This window comes from Sus scrofa, chromosome X (genome assembly GCF_000003025.6).
Source record: "Sus scrofa isolate TJ Tabasco breed Duroc chromosome X, Sscrofa11.1, whole genome shotgun sequence".
NCBI classification, from domain to species: domain Eukaryota; kingdom Metazoa; phylum Chordata; class Mammalia; order Artiodactyla; family Suidae; genus Sus; species Sus scrofa.
Window position 1 is genome coordinate 27,905,126 of NC_010461.5, and position 27,901 is coordinate 27,933,026.

Genomic DNA, 27,901 nt, shown 5'->3' on the forward strand with positions numbered 1-27,901 from the left:
TAGGATGGGGAAGTATGAGACCTTTCTCAACTCTGGCTGCCCAGAATCTGAATACCCTGCACATGTGTGTAGGGGGGGTTTCCTAAGATCAGTGTGGAATCTGATGGAGGAGGTTCAATTTTTGAATCTGGAATGAGTGATAGACAATTGCAAGGGACCATTTAGAATTCTTTACAGTAGCAATGGCATTCTTCATCCCATCTGCAATGGTGGAGTGGCCTATGGCAGCATGCACACAAGGGTATGACTTGCACTTGAGCCTCTCCCTTGACTTTATTTATTTTTGAGCTGATGTTCCAGCCTTCTATATGGAAATGGGAGCAGGTCTTTATCCTCATAAAGTCAATTTCTGATTACATTAAGCAGAACCAGATTCTGTTATTCACAGCTAAGAACCCTGACAAGTATAGTGGAGCACATTATGAAAGGATTTTGGTGATTTACTTTTCAGTCTGGGAGCTAAAAATATTTACTTGGTCAAGGGCCAGTAGAGAAATGGTAAAAATACATTTATTCTTATGTGCATTCGGGGGAGAAAGAATAATTAACTGGGGTAATGGTCCTGTGAAATAAGAGATGATGCCTTCTGCTGAAAATGAGGAAGGGATATTATTATAATGGTGAATGTATAAGTAAGAAAAAATTATTAATAGGCAGCTCATAGACATATGGTGTTTTTCAATTTAGAAAAGGTTTTTTAATAAAATATTTATCAGTAGATAAAAAGAGAAAAATATTTTAATTCTAACTAATCTATGGGGAAAATAGTGCATTATGATAACTTTAGATATATATTAATGGCCAAACTATAACAGTTCAGAATTACTAAAACAGACAAGATTCATTAAAGGGAATATGAGAACAAACTAGCACACATATCTAAGGCATAATTTAATTATACTAAACCTAGGGAATGAATCAATAAAGTGATCAACACATTTATATCTCTAGACTGGGCTTTGCTTTGTGCACAAAGATGGTTGACTAACCTGTGGATATTGTGTTCCTTTTTAGTAATATGATGGTTTGTACTTCTAAAATAAAAAGAGCTTTGGCAATGATTGCTCATAATGTGAAATATGTCTCATAGGACAGGCTTTGAAGGTAGTCAATTCAAGTTTACCCAGCAACAAGGAAAATGAAAAGAATGCAAAATGCCTTTTGGCCTGCTTTAAGAAAATTATCAGGTCCAGACATAGCTGCTATTGAATCAGATAGACAACAACAGACAGATTTTAGACAGCAATAACCTTAAAGGGAGACAGCATTTATAGGACCCCAAGCAAGGAGTCCTATGGGACATGAACAATTTGCTTTGTGCTTATTTCTCATGTTATAGGCTCTCTAGCTACCTCTGTACTGATCATCTGCATTTCATTGACTATATTGATGCCTCGAACATGCTTGTCCACATCCTCTCTTTCACCAAGGTGTCCTAAACATATACAGAAGACATTTCTGATCTGCAATTAGTATGAAGAGAACTTTGAGCTTGTTTTCTATATGCTATGATTAATATGTTCTTCTGGCCTATCCCCAATATTTTCTTTGCCACCCCTTCTGATTTGTGAATCTGTGACCTCATGGAAATTATACGTGCTATTTGAGTTCATTAGCCACTACTTGTATTCATCTGTCACATTTTCTTCCTGATGCCTGAACCCTTTCTCCACAGCAGGACTCATTGGTTAATACGTAGTCTGGCAACTCTTGTTAGCCAGCTAGTGAGCAAATGACATGAGCAAGGGATCTCACTAAGAAGCAGTTAATTTACTGGGGATTGCTACCATCACTCCATTGAGAAGAAAAAGGCTCAGTGTCTTCAGCCTTGCATGTCCAAATGCATGTTTTCTGACTACCTTGTTTTAGCTGTTCTGTGGGCTCCTCAACCTATCATATCTCAGAGTTAAGCCTCTATGTCTGATGTACTTTCTTCTTTCCATCTGGATATGGCCCCTTGTATTGCCTCTCATGGCTATCAGCACTCCATTGGTCCAGTTGTCCAAGCCAGAAATTTGGGGAAGGGGTCATCCTAGAATCCTCCTTTCATCCTTCCACCCTTCTATCTAATCAGTGACCAACTTATTTTGCTTTCATCTACCGAATATCTTGAATCTGTCCCATCTTTACAAGCTTTATTTTGCTCAGACACTCATTGTCCCTAATCTGAAATACTACAAGACTAGTTAACTTGAGCTGCACTGCTGCCCGTCTCACCTCATCCTCTTCATTTCACCCTGAGCTTAACTATCAGAAGAGCCTATATGGTTCCAAATTTCGCATATTAAAAAGCCTTCCAATGTTCTTCTATTCTGTCCCAGAAAAAAGTTTGAGGTATAAAACCTTCTATGAATGGATCCATCTTGACTCCTCTAAATAGCACCAAAAAATACTTTGTCCTTTAGACATATAAGAGAAATCCTCTTACTAAATTTGTTAACCACTGAGCCACAACGGGAACTCACTCCTCTTACTAAATTTAATTGGAATGACTGGATAGATAGTTTTGGAAAAAATACTGTTAAATCAAAGGGATAATATAAAGTTGTTTATACATATTTAAACATTTTATTTTCACTTAAAACATATAAATGATTATTAACTCACTACTCATTTGGTATGGGGAACAAGACTTCTCCTGCAGTATGGAACTGGCTGAAGTTTATTATATTCTTTTCTGAATAAAATATTCTTATACTGTATAATCTATGGCTTTTAATTTTGATTTCTTTAGGGCAAGATTTAGAGACATTAGAAAAAATCTAAATGTGAAATCCTTCCAATTTTTGTGGTTTCTGCTCTCTATGTGAGACTTTAAATTGTTGTTTCATCTACCTCTAATTGAATAGCACTTTTTGTTAATGTCTTCCAATGCATTTGACTTAGTTTTAATAGTAACTACAGTTTTCTTTCTCTTCACATTCCTATTTTATTGGTTTATGTAATATTTAGTTGAATAAGGAAATTCTAAAAACAAGAATAATTTGCATAAATAGGTTGGGAACAGCACATGGTTGACTTTCAAATGGTGGGAGGAAAGGTACTATTCCTACTTCAACTCTTACCTCTTCAGCCCTATAAACATTGAAGAAAGCCCGTACATAGTGTGCATTAACTTGTATATATGGAGATAATGATATTATCTCTACCAGGCAATATGACAGCATGTTTGGATCCAGCTAGTCTGTTTCACCAGAACTTGCCAAGTTTCAAAGAATAAAATATGACAAAATGATTAACTATGAAGCTAATTTTTTATAGTCTTTTGACGAAGAATTATGAGTGTCCTTGAAAGCTTTTCAAGAGTCATCACAGAACAGATGGGAAGAGATGAGCTTTTCCACAAACACCTGTGGATAATAATATATGCATGATCCTCTCTGATCAATTTAAAAATATCTATTTGGTGATATGCACTGCATCTAAACTGTCTTTTGGTTATAGGGTGGATGAGGATAAAATTACCAATTTTAAGGCTAACTCCTACTTAAATCACTAGAATTTACTAGTTGTGATACTAGTAAGACTGAGATAAATGTACAAACTGTTTGACTCAAAGAGCTTATTTTTGGTGTAAATAGCTATGGAAATTGAAGTTATTTTTCTCTTAAGAGGATTAACTGGAGAGCACCTAAAATATGAGTTCTTAACCCAACTTCTTCCATTTTTAAAGTTAAAATTGATCAAGCCCAATCTTCAGAACTAAAAGTTTATGGAAATGTGATAATATTATAAAAACATTAAAAAATAGTTCTGGCTTTGTTGATGTAACATGTCCAGTGTAAAGATTTAAATGCCTAATTTAATTTGACTGAATAAAAATTCTTACCACTTAAATTGAGAAAATATTTTTGGCCATCAACAATGTACTAGATTTTCTGCTAAGTACTGTGGGTTTCAGAGATGAGAATGAGATGTTGCCTTGCCCTTATGAACCTTTCAATCTGCTAGGGAAATAAAATATATGTAGGTATGACATGGATATATAAAACATTATATGAGTGTTATGAAAAGGAACAAGAAGAACTCAAGAGAACAAAGCAATTCTGCTTGAGAAGAGCAGGTAATATTCATTCAGGAAATACTACTTAAATTGGGCTCTGGAGGATGGGTAAGATTTTGAGCAAAAAATGAGAGGAAAGACAATTTGACGCAAAATGTAAATAGTTTTTGCAAAAGCTGAGGGACAGAACACTTAAGTCATTTTATGTTTTTGCCACAAGCTGAAATAGTGGAAATGATGGATAACATGGTTGCAAAGATAGGTCAAGACAGATTTCATGTCCTATTCACTAGCTACTAAGAATGTCCAGCTAAGGAAATGGGCTTGATAAGTGAGAGGCTGGTGGGCAGAAACTGGAAGTATACCTTAGAAAATACTAAAGGTTCATGCTAAGATAAGCCCTGCAAAATTGGATCTAGCATAACAATGCTAGAGTTAGACTACTTGAGCTTATATACTAGTTCAAATACATGCTAATTACGTGGTCTTGGGTGAAAATCTTCAGCAGTCTGTACTTCAATTGCCCTTGTTTAGAAATGGAAATAAGAAGAGAGTTGTTATGAAGATTATATGAACTATGTGAAGCACTTGGAAACATGCCTGGCAATCAATATTAAATGCTGTCACCACCACCATCACCATCATTATATAAGGGTCTCTATAAAGTATTATGAAGTCAAAGGTCTATGGGAAAGCAATGAATATAAATGACTGAGGTAGGACAAGTGTGTCAAACTGAAGAGAAAGTTGCTTGCCCAAATCAGTGCTTCTCAAACTTTAAGGTACATATGAATGCTAGATTCTCCATTTCTTATCAACTCCCAGGTGATGTTTGTTCTCTGGTCAAGAGACCATACTTTTTGAATATCAGGAGTCTGAAAGATTTTAGTTAGTTGCCCTGATATGGTGCCTTGAGATTAAGTGGAAAAGAGTGCCCAGGAGCTAGATCTAAGTTGCCAAAAGGAGATAGAAATATTATTATTTTTTTAAATATGAAGACTTAATTTTTAAATGTTGGGGGTTATTTCACAAAAATGCTTATGTAAAAACACCACACAGTTTGCAAGCTGGATTCAGCCTGTGGGCATTTACTCTGCAAACTCTCAGATGAATGAAGAGAGTAGGGGTCAAAACTGGTGATAAAACAAATGAACCTGTCTATAAAACAGAAACAGTTTCAGAGACATAGAGAATAGACTTGCGGATGCCAAGCGTGAGGTGGAAGGGATTGGGATGGACTGGGAATTTGAGGTTAGGAGATGCAAACTATTACATTTATAATGGATAAACAATAAGGGTCTACAGTATAGCACAGGGAACCACATCCAATCTCCTGGGAGAGACCATGATGTAAAACAGAGTCACCTGCTGTACAGCAGAAATGTGCACAACACTGTAACTCAACTATACAGTAGAAAAAAAAAATTGTATTGGGGAAATAACTATTAAAATAATAAAAATAAAATAAAAGGGATAATAATAAAAAATTAAAAAAACTGGTGATAAGAAATAAGGGGAATTCAAATATAGGGCAAGAAGACTAGAGTGATTCTGGGGGACGAGTATGAATGTCTGATAGGTTTATAGCACTGGTTTATATGGATATGTTGGCTACATTTAAAAGATGGCATGAACAATGAAGACTTAGAAATTATAATTTTAGTCTTCATTTTTTAGAAATAAAAATGGTATATGAAGGCTATTTTTTTAGGAGAGTACGAATAAGTGAGAAGCCAAAATTAAAGACTAAAGAGAAAACAGTTGTCTTAAAATGAGTGCATAGAGTAGCATGAACTACTAATGGAGATTTTCAAGAAGAGGTTCTACTAGGCCTACTTTAATGAATTAGATAAGGCTCATTTCTAATTAACAGCATCCATTTGCATGCAAACAATGAGCTAAGGTCTTTAAAAAACAATTTCTTCCCTTAAGTACATCAGGAATGCCTCCCATTAGTTTATTTACACCATTAATTTGCTTGACAAACTAACATATATTATATATAGGTGAACTGGTTTAAAAACTCAGCAGTAGAGGCAGTGAAATGAGTAAGTTACTGATTTTACATGAAGTTTAACATGATAAGGGCTTTTTAATAAGCTTAGCCTTACTTTGAACTGTGATGTATTGATCGATAGAGACTTCTGCATCCTTGCACAAGTAACATGACAGTATCCCCCCTCCCCCCCCAGTACTACTTGGCAGAAAGGTGCCAAGTTTGCTTTGACAAGGTGTTCCTGCCTGGATCTTGATTTCTATATAACAGTCCCCAGTGAAGGAAATCAGAGGCCCTTGGAGAATGGTTGGTTCCATACCTGGGACAGGGCAAGTACAAGGTGAGCTTGAGACATTTAAGTGGCAAGCTTGGACAGGTTCCACTGTTTAAATTAGGTAAAGGCGAACATTAACAAGAATGATAACTAGTTCATAATAACATATTGAATAAATAAGAATCCATAAGTCCATATTGATAATAAAGAGAGAAAAAGGAAATGTTTTCCTTTTTAAAAACAAATGGAATAAATCAGCTTGCAGGATCATGTCAAAAATAATTATAGGAAAATAATTAGAGGAAAATCATATTTTGCATCTCCAATGTAACAATTGGGTTAGAAAAAGATCATCAATGGCTTTTAAAACCATACATGAATTATTGATTCCAAAGAAAAATATATTAGATTATAATTCAAGATCTGATGGTTGCCACCTTAACCAAGAAAACAAACTTTGCAACATTTAAAGTGGAATTACCTCATATTATGCATCTCCTGATGTGATACAAAGTATGCTGAATCATATATGAGGTATTCTTGCCAAAAACATTTGACCTATATCTTTTGAAGTCTCATCTAGACTCAACTTCCAGTTTATAAGAAGTTAAGAGAATAGAAGGTAAATGGAATGCAAATTGGAAAAGATGAAGCAAAAACATCACTGCTTGGAGATGACATGACACTATATGCATCATTTATATATGGAATCTGAAAAATGATATAAATAACCTGATTTACAAAACAGAAATAGACTCAGAGACATAGAAAACAAGCTTATGATTGGAAGGTAAATAACAAAGAAAAAAATCAGACAAATCTGGAAAGGAGATTTTTTGTAAGATATTATATTGGACTTTTTAAAATGTCAGTATCACTAAAAAGAAAAAGGTGAGAGGTCTTTTAGGATAAAAGGAGCTAAAGAAACATTATAAATGAAAGGAGCAGGATATGGCACCCTAAAATATGCTACTTTGGCATATGGATTATTTTGAGCTGAAGACAACTGAGGAATGGCAGAGACAGGACATCTCCTTACCCTCCCTGTTTCCATGTAAATGTAACAATTTCCTTCTCTGAAGGTTACTCCCCCTCCGTTTTTCTATACTAGGAATATGAGGTGGCTTTTATCACTGAAGATGGCATCAATCTGAATCTGCCTAAAGAATCCTTACTGAAAATATCCCTTATCTTCCATAAGTTTCTCCATATATTATCTTCCCTCAGTCTATCACCCCTCAAAGCCCAAACTTCTTTTCCTGTGCCTTGTTACATCTCTACAATTTATCAGTCTTTGTTAAAATGTTATATAAGCTCTTAGACCTACCACTTCTTTAGGCTTTTCTTTTCTATGACAATCTATGTGTCACATAAAAATATTAACATCAAATAAAATGTGTATGACTTTTCTCCTATTAAGGCGTTTTTGTCAGTTTAACCTGCAGGCTCTAGACCCTGAACATAAGAGGGGAGAGGAAAATTTTTTTCCCTACCCTACAAAACCAAATGCAATGCATGAAACATGATGAGATATTGATACAAAACAACTCAGAAAAGATATAACAGTTATGTTTGAACATCTGGAGAAATTTGGATATGGACAGGGTATTAAATTATAATATGGTGTTATTTTCAATTTCTTGAGCATGATAAACAAGCATGGTTATATACAGCATGTCATTATATTAAGGAGATGCATGCTGAAGTATTTAGTGATTAAGCATAAGAATGTTTATAATTAACATGTAAATGTTAAAATAAAAATTTGCGTGTGTATATAACTTCCTATATTAGAGAAATATTGATATGGGAGAGGTAGAAAGAAAAAGAGAACATGTGGAGTGAAATATTAATTGTCCCATTTAGAAATGTAGGAGGATAGGTATTCATTATACTAATTTTTTTCAACCTTTTTATATACTTGAAATTTTCCACTAAAAATATTGTGAAAGAAACATTTCAAGCAGTATTTTCCATCAAGCAACATCTAAATTAAAACTATTATTCCCCAATATATGTTAGTATAATAATTGCCTTATATGTGAAATGGAGGAAGTAATATCACATTTGTCTCAGGAAAAAGGGAGCGATAATCTCAAGATCATTTTTTATTGCTATGGGCTATGATTCAGGGATTCCTCAATTTAGAGATTCCATTTCCCATCATATTTCTTTCCTCTTTCGATCTTTTATCCTGACATTGTTCTAAGTAAAATAAACTTTCTTATGCTGTCAAAAGTCTGCTGCTTGAAGGCCTGCCTACCTACATTCCCTTGACTGATACATTTCCTAGAACACTCCAGGATAAATGAATGTTTAAGGACAGTGACTATAACATCAAAAGGAGTAAAGCCATCGTATATAACAATGAAGTCTGGGAAGATAAACCAATAGCTGAATAGAACTACTGTTCTTTTTTTAAGTTATGGACGCTTTTGGTAATCTGGTGAAGCCTGCCACTCCTCAGAATAATGTTTTTAAATCCAGACCATAAAATACACAGGATTCCAAAGGAAGCCAACTGAATTGAAATACAGTAATACAACTATTAGAAACATAAATTTGTGATGTAGTAATATGTGCTTGTTTATTATTAACACATTAATAAGATATTGTGGTAGATCTAATACTACTGCAATTTTGATGTAGTAATAAGCATGAACAATATTTTGAAATATCTCTAATAATACTAATGAGATAAGAAAACAGTTATGATTTCACAGATACTGGTAGTGTTACTCTGTTTTGTTGCCTATACTCAAATGGAAGGGGATGCTCAATTTCAGTTGGAGGTTAGTGAAAACAAATAGGTATTTCCCCCCATTCAAGCTCATGGCCCCTCTCAAATTCTATCCATGGATCAAGCCTTAATATTCGTTATACACAGGCTTACTTTGTTTTAACCTATGACTTCTCTTTATGGCAACAGGTTTTCATTTGCATCTTCTTCATTTACAAAGACAATTTTGGTAGCTAAGCCATCATTAAACTCATTACTATCATGCTTAAACCTAGTTTCTCTGCTACATAATTGAGGCAAAAGTACATTTTCTATATTGAATTGCACAGCTAATTGACTATATTTTATACTTCATTTAATTCTAACAGAGACTAACCTTAGTGGATGTCTATTGCTATTCGAAATTTTCTGAGAATTTTCTTCTCATATTTCTGATATCTTACATTTTCAAAGAGAAATGCTTAAAATTATGTGGTTATAAGGCTCCAAATAGTTTTTATAGACTTCAGTTACTTAAAATATACAATGTCTTTCATTTGTGTATATAGACAGAAACATTAAATATTTCCAACAGCTGTATTTAAATCTCACTGCAAACTAATAATACTGTTGTCAGCTTGAACAGTCATCTTATTTCTCACCTGTGCAATAAATAACTTCTGTTTCCCTCTAACTTGGGCTAGGGTTGCATTGAAAGCATGCCACTGATTAATAATAGTTTCATGATTACAGCACTCCCACAATTGTTAGGTTAACATATCTTTATAAAATATTATTTTGTTTATTTTTTACTTTATTTGCTACTGGGTGCTTAGAAATAGCTGTGAGTGTATTTGTAGAAATAGCACATATTTTATTACATTTTTTACATTTCATAAAATTTAAATAATATAAAATCCTGAGAAATTATACGACAAAACTGATCTCAGTGGAAATTTAAATATGCTAACATTTACTTTTAAAATGTAGCATGAAGTAGATAACTTTAAAAGCTGAGTTAAAAAAAAAAACCTCAAGGAAGCTGATCTTGACTTTTTAAGGAACAAAACCGCAATATTTAATGTAGGTCAAAATGTTTAAATGGGAGAAATTTTTCTAAGTACTGCTAAATCCCCAGCTGTAATTAACTTATAATTTGTGTAATATTTCACAATAGAGTCGAGCATATGCCACTTTCTTAAAAGCTTAGAAGGACCTAAAATTTCAGGGCATATTTGGAGAAACAGGTGTATTGCCTCATTTTCATTTATAAGTTCTAATTTGAATTTACAAGTCAATAACAGATAAAAAGAACTTTAAAATCTAAGTTAGAAGTTATAGAAAATATTAAACAGTTTTACTCAAATACTATAAGAGTAAGATACTTCAAAATAAGAAATAATACTTGATTTATATTAAAGACAAAATCCGCCAATCAATTTAATCCACTTTATGAATCCAACATATTTTAAAGCATGGTAATCAACTTTCCTTAACCTTCCCATTTCTTACCATCTTATTTTGACTAGATTGAGCCTAGTGCCAAAATGATGTTATACAGGTTTAAACCTGTCTATAGCATAAATATATCAGTTATTTAGATAATGAGATAGTTGTGTATTTAACAGAAGGATTTTCACTTTGGGAAAAAATGTGTATGACTCTCCCAAGGAAGCAATTTAACTACAAATTTTGGTCTTTATGTTATCTTTAGCTACATTACAATATTTTCTAAACTAAGATTTAAAATAAAAATGTTTTTAGATTATGCAGTTGTTTTTAATCTCTAGCAAGGGGTGTGTAGGGGTGTGTGTGTGCCTGTGCGTCGGTCAACTAATGAGTTCATTTTGTATAGAAGAATTAAATCTACTCTCTGAACAATGCAATAAGAAAAAAGGTGGCCAGAAGAGGTGGGAAAAGACAATGGACATAATTCCAAAACCCTTCTAATACATCCTCACCAAAGACGTTCATGAATGAGTTGTTCTAGCTTTCTGAATATTAAAATCCACCTATTATGTTGATGATAGATAGGAAGCAAGAGCTTGGCAATGGAACTGAGTTTCCATTGTTCATAACAATAGTCTCGTTTGATAAATAAAGACCAAGTCCTCCCTTATGAGACAGGAAACATTAGCAATAACTGAAAGCATAATACAAAATCCTGTTTATAAAAATATACATGTTTTCCAACTGTAGCAGCACACACTTGGCTCTGTGCTTTCAGTACCTTCCAAGGGAAAGTTAAATGTTGAATAAATTCAACAATAACCTTTCTGAGGTTTGGTTTTCCCCTCTAGATTTGGACATTTTCAGCCCAAGTCCCTCTTTAAGAAAGTACTATGAAATATAGTGGAACTAAAAGGTAAATATGACTACCATGTTTTTACACATCACAAGTCACACTTGTAGTCCTAAGAAAATCTGGCCAAAGAGTAGTCTTTCCTACAAAATAGTCATTTATAATTTCTTTTTCTCATCTCCTTCAAAAAAATGAGGTTCAGCTTGTTAAAGTTGGAATATACTGAAAACATTCATGTTTAAACAATCATATGTGACTTTTTTCAAACAAACGTGAAAGTTCAAAACAGTAGAAAAACACTGTCTATTTAATTAGCATCAGCTACATATTTTATTACCCGAGAAAAAGAAAGAGCAAGTTCATTATTGCACTGTTGATGGGCTCCTTAATGTTAGTGTCTTTCACCCTGCTTATAGTCTTTCACAAAAATCTTTCTTTCTTTTAAGGGCAGCTTAAATAGCTCTACTAAAATTTTAGAATTCCTAATTTATCTGTTACCCTACCTCTTTTTTCTTTCTGCCAGCTGTTTGCAGACTTCCTGCCACCGAAGATTCAGGCTTCCCAATTTTTCTTGTAGAATACTGGCATCTGTTTTTGAGGACTGCTGAATTACTTCTTCCCCAGTTGCATTCAACACTCTGACAATAGTTTGCCGCTGCCCAATGCCATCCTGGAGTTCCTGTGAGATACCCAAAAGGCAAAACAAAAATTAAGCCCCATGTCCTTTTATTTGAGAAAAGATGAAACAATGTGCTACCACACACAGTTCTACTGGGAGAGAAAGAAATAAAAAAGCTCCATGTGAAAGTTTCCCTCTGAAACTGACATGCCTATATCCAAAGGATACAAGACAGAAAGACACCTTTTATGTGTCAGTAAAAAAGCACCCTCTTGGTTCAGCTCCAGTTTTTATATTTGTAAAGCTTGTCAGCTAGACGATGTTATAATGTCCTAAAAATCAATTAGTTGGAAACCTTCTCAAGAGCAAATTCGATTTCTTGTCCCCACAAGGATGTTTCATGTTTAATAGTCTATGAAGTGTTGTAAAATTTAAACATGAAGAAAGTATTTAGATTTCTTAGAAACTGTCAATATGAGAGGGGAAAAAGAACAAACATAGTTTAGCCAGGTTTTTTTTTTTTTTAAATAAAAAACCTCTAGAGATGTTTAAACAAAAATTCATTACTATAATATAAGGAAATGTATTTGCAATTCTGTGTCCCTCAATGTATTTTGCATTATAAAGCCACATAAAACTGAGAATTAATTGCTTTCAGGAGCAACCTATGAAGAAATCCGTAAGGTACAGCAATAAAGTTAAAATAATCTATAGCCACTGGAACATTTTTATGAGTCATTGTCGATATCAAGCTTAAATATCTTCTACTTTCTATTCTAAATGAAATTTTAAGAGTAGAATGTCAGGAAAATAGTTCTATTAAAAAAGGCTATTACAACCAAATATGCATAACAAAAAAACGCTTTTTACCATTAAATAAAAAGCCATCTATCATTTTTTTTTAATTATTATTTTCCCACTGTACAGCAAGGGGGTCAAGTCATCCTTAGATGTATACATTGCAGTTACAGTTTTTTCCCCCACCCTTTCTTCTGTTGCGACATGAGTATCTAGACATAGTTCTCAATGCTATTCAGCAGGATCTCCTTATAAATCTATTCTAGGTTGTGTCTGATAAGCCCAAGCTCCCGATCCCTCCCACTCCCTCCCCCTCCCATCAGGCAACCACAAGTCTCTTCTCCAAGTCCATGATTTTCTTTTCTGAGGAGATGTTCATTTGTGCTGGATATTAGATTCCAGTTATAAGTGATATCATATGGTATTTGTCTTTGTCTTTCTGGCTCATTTCACTCAGGATGAGATTCTCTAGTTCCATCCATGTTGCTGCAAATGGCATTATGTCATCCTTTTTTATGGCTGAGTAGTATTCCATTGTGTATATATACCACATCTTCCGAATCCAATCATCTGTTGATGGACATTTGGATTGTTTTTTTAAAAAAAGATAATCTATAATTTGTATGGTGATTACAACCCATTACTACATCTGAAGTTTAGACAATGAAATAAGAACTTGAGATAACTACTATTTTTTTTTTTTTTTTTTTTGGCCATACCTGAAGCATGTGGAAGTTCCTGGGCCAGGGATCAAACCTGAGCCATAGCTGTGGCCTGTACCACAGTTGTGGCAATGCCAGATACTTAACCCACCACAAGGGGACTTCTGATACTTACCATATTTCAATCTTAAGGACTCACAAATACTTAGGTACAGATGGGATAAAGTCTGTATGCAGAACACTTTCCTGATACGTGTAATTCTATTTATCTAATATTCTTATACTCCCCTGTCCCAATACCAAGTACATAGAAAACTCCATAACATGCTTGCCCGATAAATCAATCCAAGGATGACTTCTGAGACTGGGTCAGATCTGAAGGAATCATTCTCTCTGACTAATTATACTACAAAGGTATAATAATCAAAACAGTATAGTACTGACACAAAAACAGATACATAGATCAACTGAACAAGATAGAAAGCCCAGAAATAAACCCACACACCATATGGTCAATTAATGTATGACAAAGTAGGCAAGAACTATACAATGGAGAAAAGACTGTGTCTTCAATAAATTGTGCTGGGAAAAGACTGTGTAAAATAAATTGTGCTGGGAAAACTGGACAGTTACATGTAAAAGAATAAAATTAGAACATTCTCTAAAAAGGGAACTCTCCTACACTGTTGGTGGGAATGTAAATTATTACAACCACTATTGAAAACAGTACGGATGTTCTTCAAAAAACTAAACATAGAACTACTACATGATCCAGCAATCCCACTCCTGGGCATCTATCTAGAGAAAACCTTAATTTGAGAAGATACTATAAGAAAAGGACTGGGTCACTTTGCTGTAGAGAAGAAATTGGCACAACATTGTAAATCAACTATACTTAAAAAAAAACTTAAAAAAAATGATACCTGCACCACAATGTTCATTTCAGCACTATTTACTATTTACTATTTACTATTTACTATTTACTACAGTCAAGATGTGGAAACAACCTAAATGTCTGCTGACAGAGCAATGGATAAAAAAGATGTGTTACATACATACAATGGAACATTACCCAGTCATAAAAAAGAATGAAATACCATTGGTATCAACATGGATGAACCTAGAGATTCATCATACTATATTATACTAGGTGAAGTACATCAGAGAAAGACAAACATCATATGATATCACTTATATCTGGAATAAAAAAAAGCATACAAATGAATTGATGTGCAGAACAGAAACAGACTTATAGACTTTGAAAACAAACTTATGTTTACCAAAGAGGAAATGTGGGGACAGGGAAGAAAAAAAAATTGATGACTGGTTTTAAGAATAATCCCTTAGAGTCAACAGCCACCAGTATCTTCTTTGAAAAAAAAAACATATTTTATATTATGAATAAAGAATAGCTAGGCCTTAGGGATATGGAAGGTCAGGAGGGCAAGAAGATGGCAGAAGGAAAGGCCTATGGCATGCAATTTTTGTGATCTGATCAGGAGTACACAATTGAGTTCTATGTCACTATGTAAGAGTGGAAAATCAGGGAGAGGGGTAGCCCTGTGTGTATATTGGCCTTGGGCTGAAGGGACTTTGCTTTCTATTAAGGAGTTTGCAATTCAGTGGAGGGCAATGGAAAATGACTTAAGTACAAGAGTGTCAGAGCTGGAGCTGTGTTCCTAGATAATTCTGAGGCAAAGTTTAGGCTAATGTTAAGGCAACGACACAGGTCAAACATCTAAGACAGGCATCTAGGAAATAAGTATTGGAGCTAAAACATGAGCTGTGACAAAGCACCAGAAAAGAAAGGCTAGAGGTTATATGAACTATTAAGGCAAAATCAACAGAGTTTGGGAACTAGCTGGATCATGCAATGATGAATGACTATGGGGAAATCTTTGCCTAAAACACAAAAGTCAGGGAAGCAGTCAGAGGATAAAGATTATGATTCCAATTTGTACCCTCAGTGGTATCTAATACCCACAAATGTTAGAAATACATTTTTTTTGTCTTTTTAGGGCTGCACCCCTGGCATATGGAGGTTCCCTGGCTAGGAGTCGAATTGGAGCTGTAGTCACTGGCCTACACCACAGCCACAGCAATGTGCAATCTGAGCCGTGTCTGCGACCTAGACCTCATGACAATGCGGGATCCTTAACCCACTGAAAGAGACCAGGAATTGAACATATGTCCTCATAGTTACTAGTCAGATTCGTTTCCTCTGAGCCATGACAGGAACTCCTGGAAATTTTAAAAATGCATGAAGCAACTCTCAGATGTGTGCTATAGCAACACCTCTCAAACTTTAGTGTGCACAATAATTTCCTAGAGATCCTGTTAAATGTCTGATTCTGATTCAGTAGGTCTGTGGAGGGCCCCCAATTCTCTCCTTTTACAAGCGTCAAGGGGATGCTGATACTGTTCGTCTGGGAACAGCACATTTCTAATAAGATGATAGAGTAAATGCCTTGTGAAATTTTCTTAAGTATTCAAAGAATTCTTGTTGCCAGTTTATAATGCTATAAACTGAAGTTGCTTCAGAATTTTCATCTCAGCCCCCTTGCTTTGTATTTTTGATCTTGGTCCTTCTACTGCATGGCTGATGGCTACAGTGACTTTTACAAACCAACTGTAGAATCAACAAGGGTTTTATTATTTCTATTTCCCAGATAAGAGAATCGAGTAGCTAAGAATGAAGCAGTAATTTAAAATTGTTAGATCTAAATCTTATTTATATATAGTCCCAAATCAGGCCCTGCAGATTTTTTAATTTTGTAAAAGAAGAGCTTATTAAACAGTCTATGGCATTTGTGTGAGAGGATTTTGTAATCAGGACAAGTATTTGCAGTGTATGATCTACTTGAGGAGAGTTTTCAATAATAAAGCAAAAGACAGTACAATAATGGATCAAAACAGGAAGTAAAAAAGTTGTACATAGTGTTTTACAGTTAGCTTCTGCGCCTGAAGAAGATAAAATTTTATTTACAAAATTAAATGTAAAACCTCAATCAATGTTATTATTCACCTAGTGAAAAATAAATTAATTTTAATTCCATAGCTTCTAAATATTTTAAGTACTAAATTATTCACTACCAGTGAAATTGTCAAGCTTTGATATATTAATGTTCTGTTGTCAGAGGCATCCTTATCTATTTCTCTGGCAATTAACATCTAATCTTAGTTTTGGACAGAAAAAAATCACAATTAAATTTATTGGATTATTCATCATAGTTAGATAGCTTATTGTGTTTGATTCTAAAATTAAAGCATCCTTCTTAATAAATACTGCTTATCAAACACCCCTAGTGAGCTTTTTGAAAATATAAAAATACCAGAACTTCACTATAAGCCAACTAAATCAGAATCTCTGGGTGTAAGGGGACAAAGGTGTACAAAGTAGATATACTATTAAAGAAAGAGTAGGCAAGAAATATGTGGAGCAGGCAAGGAAGCAGGAGGGGCATGTTTTCAAGTTACTGCATTATTATTTACTTCTTGCATGCTTTTCAAATGGAGAAATGTTCCTAAATTATAGAAAATGACACACATATCTAAATTTTCAAAGTCCGGTCAAACTGAGGGAAGCAAAGAGGAATTATAGGAAAAGAAAGAACAGCTACATTTTTATAGAGGGAAAAATATGAGACAAATAAATGAGTACATGTGATAAAAAAGTATTGCATAAATTTAAAAAAGTATATTTGCAAAACTTTCCAAAACTGTATGAAAACACAATAAATGGAAGATAAAATGTGACAAATGAAGAAAAAGAATAAGCTAGGAAGCAGTTACAGGAAATTGTACAATGATAAATTGGATAATCTATGTAGGAGAATTGGCAAAGTATCACAAACTAGGCAGAATAGCAAAACAGAAGAGATAAAAAGTGATTGGGAGAAAAGATAAAGACTGAGGGAAACAGAAAGGAGAAAAGCAAAGCTTCAATGAACAAGAAGATATTTCAAACATCCAATCATGCGATTTACTTGTAATTTTTTCATGCTTTATTTTGACACAGGCTAATCACTGCCTCAGTTTACTCATCAGTCAAGTGAAAACATATAAGAATATAAACCTTCCAGAGACTTGTGAAACTGTTGTGTAGAAATGTATGATGCAATTTCATAAGAAATATGGTGTATTATCTTCTCCCTACCACTTTACCCTGTCTGTCCTGTCTGTCTATCCATTGCCATTGTTCCTCGTTGTCAAGTCCCTAGAATTCGAATAAGAGTTTGGTTCTTTTCTCAAAGAGAAATTGAACAAGTTTGCTTCATATGTTAATTCTTAGACTATATAACCATCTTCAGAGGTTTTAACATGCTTGGAAAATATCTTTCAACTTTTATTAGATGGTGACTTTTTATAAGGAAGTAACACAAATGGACAAAACTTAAGGAAAATATCAGGCCCAGCAAGAGGACACATTCAACTTAGCCCATTCAGAGGCTGGGTGATTCCACTCTCATGGAAAACTTGATGACCCTGTGAGAGCATCTCATGAGGATAGTGGCAAAGACTGAAAGATGGCTAAAATGTGGGAAATGCAGTTTAAAAGAGAAAGAGAAAGGAGTCCCTGCTGTGGCACAGAGTAAAGGATTTGGCATTGCTGCAGCTGTGGTGTAGGTCACAGCTACAGCTTGGATTTGAACCCTGACCTGGGAACTTCCATAGGCTGTAGATGTGGAGAAAAAAGGGAAAAAAAAAGAGGTAGAGAGAGGCAAGAGTGAAATAAAAAATAGTCCATAAAAATAGGAAGGAATGAAAAAATGTGAAAAATGGCTTTGAGAAATGGCAATTTTTTAGTAAAGAATGGAAGTTGTAGAAGGCAAGAACCAAGGTCTGGAGCCAAGAATGAGGAGGTCAAGAATGATGCCTACAGAATTACTACAAGTCCAAATACTAGCCTCCTTGGCCAAGTCTGAAGAGCCTCTATGGCCTCCTTTTCCCTCTGCATTTGCAGCCTGCTCACTGCTGCTCCCCACTTTCAACCTTAACTACAACTCTAAACAGAATGGCTCTCTACTTCCTTGACTGTTGTAAGTTTTGCAGGCTTAACTCATTACTCATCTCTAATACTCAGCTTAAATATTTTCTCTTCTGTTAGGCCCTTTAAGAGCCCAGAGAGAGCTAAGTGCCTCTCCTTTGTACAGGTATCTATAAAATATTTCTATTTAGTGTCATTCATTTGTAGCATTCATGTCTGTATTATACTTGAGAGCTGGGGATTAAATAATACTGAAAGAGTTTTTTTTCTTTTTTTGACTATACAATGTCTCTAAATTTGAACTGTACTTCAGATTCAACTTTTATCTAAGGACCTACAGATCTTTTATTTGTGATTTTCCAACTAAATCAAATCAAAGAGGAGCAGCCGTCACAAATGATCAAAAACAAAATGCACTTTTGCAGCCTGTTATTTCTCCTGGTCTCATTTGTTTTGCATTTCAGTAAACATTTACTGTGTCCCACTAATAGTAATGCTAAAACCACGTGCATGCTTTTGTCAGTTTGTTATAGGAACTGAGGCAGGAGGGGGGGGTGGTCTTGTTAGATTTAACTAGTACTCTTTTCCCTGTGTGGTGTAATAGTAGATGTGTTCATTGGTACAATTCCACATCTGTTCCTGATAATGATTGCTATAAAAAAATAATGAGATTTCCTCCTAAAACTAGAATTAGACTGTTCCTTTTCCAAAGCAACCATTCTGCCAGTGAACTAAAGGAAAGTTATGTACAGTATTGATTTATTTTAATGGGACATTTACCTAATATCAAATTACAATGAAATTTCCTTTGGATGTGTTTATCTCATTCACGTCAATGATATGTACATTCATTATTATCACTGCTATTAATGTGAATACCAAATGAATTTATCATAAAGTGCTTTAAGTACTACATGCTTTATGAGATTATCACTGGCTTCTTTTTTTTACCTTTCCAAGAAATAATGCTCTTGAGGGGGGAACCCCCAAAACATGTATTTCTCACTTTAAACCAGATTCCAAAGGAATAACACAGTACATATGTTAAATCTCTGCCTTTGGGGATCTGAAACTGAAGGCTGCAAGTTAAATCTGTCCTTAGATGGGTTTTGGCATTAGAATTTTATTAATTTGAATGCCTTTAAGTTGTGCATATATGCATTCCACTGCCCTCTGAAGGCATTTGAATTAGTGGCCCTATCTTTAAAGAAAACTGTTGTTATAAAGCGTATGACTTTGCAAAATTAATAAGTTTTACTTTGTTAAAATCAATGCTAGGCCTCTATAGGTTCATAGACTTATTTAATCCTCCTTGGTTTCTAAATCATTCATTAGAACTTCAGAAGAACTACCTGGGAACATATAAGAGCTGTTTTTCCCTCCATTTACTTAGATTTATTAAGAAAACAAATTGATGTTTCTCTGATCAAAAGGAGGCTCTTGTCTATGACCATACTTGCTCTCATTAAGTGGTCCTGGTAATAGATCGCATGGATTTAGGCATAAAGTTCTTTTTACATAATTAGGATAGTTTTAAAAACATGTGTTATTTCCTCATGGACCATATTACACACAATAAAAAAAACTGGCTCTTAAGTTAGAATATTTAAAGGAGACACAGATCATTTTTATATTCCATATTCTTCTTTCCAGAGGGCTTATCAATTTGAAGCCACACAAATATTTATTCAAAAGCTATTTGGTGGATATAAAAGATGTAGCAACAGTATAGAAAAAGCAACAATGTGGTTTTTTTAGAAGCAAAATGATGTGTAAATGGAGTTGATTATGTACTAGAATGTTTGATTAACATTTCATCTCATTATCTAATCTCATTGGCTCTGAAAAATTGTAGTTTCTGTCGGTACTTGCCATGTTTATCAATTTTTTCATTCATTGAGTCATTAGTTGACTAAACAACTATTTATTTAGCACCTCCTATCAGCCAGGAACTACACTAAGGGTTGTTCATCATTGGCTGCAGTAGAAGGAATGGATTGGAGAAGTTTAAGAGTAGAAGTAGAGAGACTAAGTAGGAGACATCACTGTAGTTAAGGTGAGGGGAAATAGTAGGGTGGATTGGGAAATCAGTGGTACAAATAGAGAAAAGCTGATGAAACCAAGTGATATTTGTGAGGTAAATACATAGGATTTAGACATTCACTAGAGATGTGAATGAAGGAAAATATATCAACTGGGCAGTTAGAGATGCTGGATTGAAGCCCAGTGGAAAAATTGGGATTGAAAATCAAATTGAGATAATTATTGGCAGAGCTAAGTCTAAAATTTCTGATATGGGTTTGGCTCTGAATGTGGTTGAATTCTGCATTTTCATGGAAAATATTATGGGTAACCTCAAAGGTAGCATTCATAATCCAAACATACTTTAGGACTCTCTCAGTATTTGCATGACAATTGCTACATAGAAAGCAAGAGGAGTAATGTTATGATTGAGCCTTGCTATATCTTGAGACTGAAACATTTTCTTCTCATCTGCTGGCAAAGACATCGATCTCATTATATGCATAACGTAGAAGGCTGAGAGAGGCAGTAGAATTCCCCACTTTAAAATAATAAAGGTTCCCACTGTGGCACAGTGGGTTAATGACCTGGCTTGTCTTTGTCACATTGCCAGTTCAATCCCTGGCACTGTGCAACGGGTTAAGGATCGGCATTACTGCAGCTGTGGCACAGGCCGCAGCTACAGCTTGGATTCAGTCCCTGGCCTGGGATCTTCCGTATGCCACAGGAGCAGACAAAAAAGGAAAAAAAATAATAGAATATCACTCTCATGAGGCTGCTTGTATCTACTTACCTTTTACCCACTCACTGTTAAAAATCACTGGGCAAAGATAAATTAAAAAATATATTCATGTTGGCTCTTAAAGAAATCAGGAATAAAATTTTTCCCTTAACAAACTCATTTTCTGTACTCAAAGGAATTCTATGTGTTTTAACTGTAGCATAATCTGTAAGTGGCTATTTAAAATAGGTAAATTGTTTAATGCTGGTAAGTATTCTCTTCAAAATGATTCATTCCAATAAAGAGCTAGGTAACTATTTTGTATCTGATGCCTTAACAATGATAAATAAGTTTATATTTTCCTGTCAATCCTCAATTTCATGGAAGACAGAAAAGCAAGCAAATAACCATATACACTGCTGTACTATAATGCAGCTATGAAGATGCTATGCAAATAAGACCAAATACTTGAGTGATTATGTATGATCGTATGTATATACATAAATGTATCTGAGTTTGGGGAGATGATCAGGAAAAAAAAAACAAAGAGGTTATTGTATTTAAGATTATAAAAGACTGAGGATACTGGACATGGTGCTGGGTACCACTTACCTTAAAAACTGTTCAAGAAATACACTGAAAAATTGATCATAAAACTAGGCAAGATATTACAGTACTCTTAAATGGTTTCCCAATAAAGGTAAAAAGTAAAATTCTGAGATAGATACAACATCTTGGTATGGAAGAGAGACATTAAAAAATACTTGTGTTTTAGCAAAGTTTCATATCTTATCACAAATAACAAGTTACCAAAGTAAGGTTTAGTTTCTCAGGCTCTTGAGAATGGAAAAGCCCAGAACTAAGATAAAGAGGGATAAAAGCAGAGGTGTGTAACATAAATTAATCAATTTTAAACATTTAGCTTAGATTACAGAACCCCCAAGATATCTACTAACAATCCACCTCTAAGCACAAATTGGGGATCACTAAGCCTTATATGTCCCTCTCACCAAGTTACACAGGCATTAAACACAAGCTACCTTGTTTTTTAAAGCCTTAATTTCTGAGGTTAGCTTTCTTATTTTACAACTCATTATGTGTTTTATGGTAATGCTTCTCTCCTTCATGGAGTTAAATGAGAAGATGATAAAAAAAATTGTGTTTCTCTTGTTGACTTGACATATCCTCTGGAAATCAGACAAATCAGGCATGAGAATGGATTTTGTTTCTATTATTAGCATATTTGAACAGTGTCAACAATTCATACCTATTAAATTATGTACAAACCAGAAGAACCTAAGAATAAAACAGTTACAGAGAGGACTAAAACAAACCTTCTCTTAAAACTTCTATAAATACTCATGCGAATCCCTAAAAGATCAGAGATAGTTGTAAAAAGAGGTGAAAAACAATTATACTGGTTTTGACCTGCTTATATATATATAATGATAAAGATTCAATTAACAAATGTGAATGTTTTCTGATTTTTTTATGTCTAGTGAAGCTTCCTTAACCACTACTTAGCATTTCAGCACATTTCCATTTGACTTAAACCTCAAAGAAAACATTTCGAAGCCAATATTAACATTATTTTGAAATTGGTTTCTCTTGTCGACTTTACTATATATTTGAATGGCATCTGTATTCTCCCAATTAACAGGCTGAATACTGCTAGTTCACCTATGTTTTATCCATTTCTTTCTTTTCCCCAATTTACATCCTGCTGATCCTAACTGTTGTACTTCTTGCTCAGTTGATTCCATTATTGTTACTTCCCCTCCTCCCCTGGTTGTTCACTACATGTCACCTATGTTAGTGATACTTTCTCCTAACTATTTCCCTTCACTGCTTCTCACACAAAAACATCATACATAGTCTTTCCAGATTAATCCTCCTGATGGACAGCTCTGGTGGTTGATTTCCTGCTCAAACATACATACTGAATCCTCAGTACCTGTTTGATGAAGCCCAAGTAGCTTAGGTAACATTCAGAAACTCAGAGGAACCAAGGAGAAATACTTCTAGTCTTATAAAACAGACTTTGCAATTTTTCATCCATGGACAACTCAGAGTGATTTCTTGGTCATTCCCTACACCCTTCCCATTCTCTTTCCTCCATCACTAATGCTCTCATTTCTACTTGTACAATACTTTCATTCAAGTCCACTAGACTATGAGCTCCAAGAGGCAGAACCATCACTGTTTTTCTCACTCTAGTGCCTAGCAAAGTGTCTGCCACATGGTAGTGCTCAAAACATATTTGTTTAAAGGATAAATGAAGACACATCCAAATACTATCACACTTATGAATAATATTTCAACTAAAAGTAATCTATCCTGTAAAACTCTACCGCCTATCAATTGTAGGATGTATTTAATAGTCTATATAAAATTAAATATCCTTATTTTGAGTGCAAGTTTATGAGTTTATTTACTGCAAGGCCATTGTTTTCTTTATGTTTGAATTTTTCACCTTGATAATCAATATAAGTTTGTTGATTACATGACTAATGAATAAGCACATGTATGGTAAACATAATGATTAAATTGTATTTCTGTATTTTTAAATACCTAGTAGGTTTCTAACCAAAAACTTAGTGCTGTTGGCTCTGAAGAGACAATCTTTAGCAGCTGGCCAAAGAAAATTAAAATGTTTGACAGTTTGTATTAGTGACAGCAATGTTCATGGAGCAGTGCAAGGCAATGCACTGTTGCCCAAGCAGCAATACTGCTTTGCGAGAGAGTCTTCGGAGAAAATAAAAAGAAACAAGGTAGGGAAATGTCTCTCACTTCCTATTTCCAAGTTATGCCAGTGATTTCAAAATAATATATCCTTCACACAATTAAGAAGAAAGGCAAATGATCTCCATTCATGAATGCCCAGTGAATACATAAAAAGATATTCAATATTTTTAATCATCACAAAAAACAAATGAAAACCACAAGATACTATCTTGTATCCTATAAAGTGGCAAAAATTAAAAGATCTATTAAGATACAATATTGGTGGTATAGAGAGCAAATGGAATTTTCCACCATCACTGGCAGGAGTGTAAAATGGCACAACCACTTTAGAAAAGTGTTTGCAGTATCTTATCCATTTAAACATTTGACCCAGCCATTCCACTCCTAGGTACTTACCCCAAAGAAATGAAAACATGTGCTCAGAAAAAGACTTGTACACAAACAATCATTGTGTCTTAATTCATAATATCTCTAGACTGAAAATAGCCTGAATGTCCATCAGTGGGAGAACAGACAAATTGTGATGTATTTATACAATGGAATATTAACCAGCAATAAAAAGGAATAAACTATTGATATACTCACAACATGGATAAATTTCAAAAGTAGTATGCTGATTGAAATGCCACATATTACACAATTCCTTTCACATAGATTCAAGAACTGACAAAACAAAACTATGGTGATAGAAATTGTAACAATAGGTGCTATAGGGAGTAGGAACTGACCAAATGGTGGGATGAGGCAATGGAAATGTTCATTTTTTTTTGCTGAGGTATTGGTTTTATGAGTAGAATCACCTGACAAACTTAAAGTGAACACAGTATCTATGTGTTTCCTGGTTCTCGGGATATCCTTCTATATTTCCTCATCTACTTGATGCAGTCATAGAGAACAAGAAAGCATAGAAAGTAAATTGCATGGCAGAAGATGAATTCTAAATGAAGTATCTTAAGAGGCTGAAAGGAAGAATTAAATTTAATAGTTTCAAATTTTATATAAGAACAAACTCTTTCTTCCCTTCCAAATATTTCACTTCTATTAAGAAATAAGAACAATATCACTTTCAAGGGCTTATCTCTCCTCACTTAAACACTATCTCAACCATGTCAAGAATGAACATTTCAAACTAATTTAACTTCTTTCTCTCCCGCTCTGTAAAGTACAGAAAAGAACTAAGCAAGAAAAGAACTAAGACAGGCTGATTGCCAAATATCACTCATATGAAGACAGAATCTGAAAGAATTCAGAAGACTTAATTAGGTTATATGGGGAAAGACTTAGTGAACCATCAGGGATGTTATACAATTTACTCTACATATGATGATTGATTTGGACAAGTAAAGTGGCATCCATCCTTCAGGAAAGTGTATTTATACATGTGGTGTGTTTATTAGATTAAGAAGAGGGAAAATAAACCATAGTGAACTCGTGATTAGCATTGAGAACTATGTCTAGATACTCATGTCGCAACAGAAGAAAGGGTGGGGGAAAAAACTGTAACTGCAATGTATACATCTAAGGATAACCTGACCCCCTTGCTGTACAGTGGGAAAATAAAAAAAAAATTAAAAAAAAATAAATAAATTTTGAAAGAGAAAATGGCTCAAGAAGCTTGTGAAGCTTTTAAGAATCACAACATAATCACAAATAATCACAGAGTTCTTTAAAAATAGTGTAATGTTTAACAAGATGGATGCCAGCACAGAGGGGATACTAAATAAGCTCAGATTCTAAAAATGTATTAACATGGGATGGAATAAGAGATGCATAACAAATGGTAAATACTAAAAAGAACAATATAGAACTGTATAAACACTGAGAAAAAGTTGAGCCTGGAATTAAGAGAGACTTGGGATTATGTTAAAAACAACATGCAGGCCCTTTTCACTTCCATTTGGAGAAAGAAAAACCAGAAAGATGTAGGTTCACTGATTGGAGCAGAAGGGGAAGGATAGGGATAGAGATGACATAGAAAGCAGAACTGCTCAGCTCATCTGCTTGTCTGCTCTGTCAAAAAGAATGTTCATCAGACTGGAAATGGCATAACTGTAGGAGAGAAATGAAGCCCAAAATAGGTGAGGGAGTTTTAAAAGAGCACCTTGCTGCTCTAAATGAGCTAAAATCTCTGGCCCCAGACCAATTAGATTCCAGGGAAATGAGAGAACTGGCACAACATGGTCCTACCCCGCTGTCAGTGGTCTTTGAGGAATTATGTTAACCATGGAGATGGGTAAATGTCATCCCAATTTTCAAAAAGGGAGGAAGTCAGTGCAACTGGTTTCCATCTATTCCTGCTAAAGAGCATTTCTGGATGACTGAAGGAGCAAACAAATACTTGTTAGCAAAGACAACATGAGGCAGCTCGTTTGGGTTTGTATGACAACTTGTTCTTGTGGTGGACATATGTGGCTGTGTTTGTGGTTTAATTTCTTTTGCAGTATGAAAGTTGAATTCCACATTTCTAAGTAACTTAAAATAATTTATTTATTAAGTTAATGAAGTTGTCCCTAGTTGCTAAAATGAAGTAACTCTTTAAGTACTTCATCATATTCTACAAGGAGTAACAAGATATCCAATTGCCTAACACCTGAACAAATTTAGGACCTTCAGCTAATAAAGAGCAGAGACAATGATCTGATGCATGAACCACTCTGTATGTTTTGACATGACAAAAATATGTTTTATGTACAAAAGAACTGAACAAGAACAAATAAGATGCAGGGACACTGAAGAATCTATATAGGAGGGAGATTTATGCAAAGAGGCATGTTAGACTAGACAAAGATACAGAAAAATGTTAAATGTGATCTCTGAGAAATGAGATTAGTGACTTTTACTGTTTTCTGTCATCATTTTGAATTTATTTTACAATGAAAAGGTATACTTTTTCAATCAGAAAAAAAGACTATATTCCTTTGGAAAATAAATGAATATAATCTCACTCAAACAAGATCTGGATTATTTTTTGTGTGTTTTCTAGGGCTGCACCCATGACATATGGAGGTTCCCAGGCTAGGGGTCTAATTAGAGCTATAGCTGCCAGCCTATACCACATTCACAGCAATGCCAGATCTGAGCCACGTGTGTGACCCACACCACAGCTCATGGCAACGCCCGATCCTTAACCCCACTGAGCGAGGCCAGGTATTGAGCCCACAACCTCATGGTTCCTAGTCAGATTCGTTAACCACTGAGCCATAACAGTAATTCCTTATCTGGATTTTTTTTTAAGATTGAGAAAATATACAACACAGCCTTTCCCAGGGCTGTATTTTAATTATTCAAATGCAGTATTTTAAAATAAGGTTATCTCATTTTATCTACTAAGAATGCAGCACTTATAAATATAATTCACTACATTATTTGCTCAAATAGATACTATTAAAGTTACTTAGGGATAAAGATGTGTATAGTGGACCAAATATATCCAAAATCGTAAATGATAATTTGTCACATCTCAAGTAATGTTTTTAAATTCTTCTATTATCATCAATGTCATCATTTCACAGCTGCCTTTAATGGTACATATCAGTTTAGAACAAATCAATATCCACCATAAAAATATCAACGGAAAGGGGGTTTTAGAAGTTCTACAGGTCCAGTGTACTGATGTGCTATGAACATGCTGCCTTTTATAAAAACTGAGACTAATACTCAAGTGAGGACAATTTTTATACATAATCAATTTTATATATAACTATCTATGTAATACATAGGGATTTATAACAGCAAACATATTTTAGGATAATAGCTAGAAACAGCTTTAATTTTACTTTAAAATTCAAAATAAACAGCTAATAAGGACTATCACAATTTGGAAGCATTTCTTCAAACTCTCACTCTACGCCATCCTTTCCCCATATTTATGTTTCTTTTTCTTATCCTTAGCCTAAATATAAAACTTTATTGTGCATTTCCCTTGGTCCATTTTTCCTATTAATATATTTTTTATATTTTGAAGCCTTTTTTATACCCTGTCTCAAATCCTTTGTGGATTTAAAATGGGTAGATAATCAATAAAATCTAACACTCAATTTACTCCTTTAAATA

General features: G+C 34.3%; 1 protein-coding gene across 17 annotated transcripts in view; it reads right to left on the reverse strand.

Moving 5' to 3' along the window:
* The window catches only part of DMD (dystrophin), a 2,622,506-nt gene that overhangs the window by 876,903 nt on the left and 1,717,702 nt on the right, over positions 1–27,901 (reverse strand). For all 17 annotated transcript variants that reach the window (XM_021079543.1, XM_021079551.1, XM_021079550.1 and 14 more), the window contains 1 exon segment: positions 11,798–11,973. In XM_021079543.1, the coding sequence (XP_020935202.1) occupies positions 11,798–11,973 (176 nt within the window).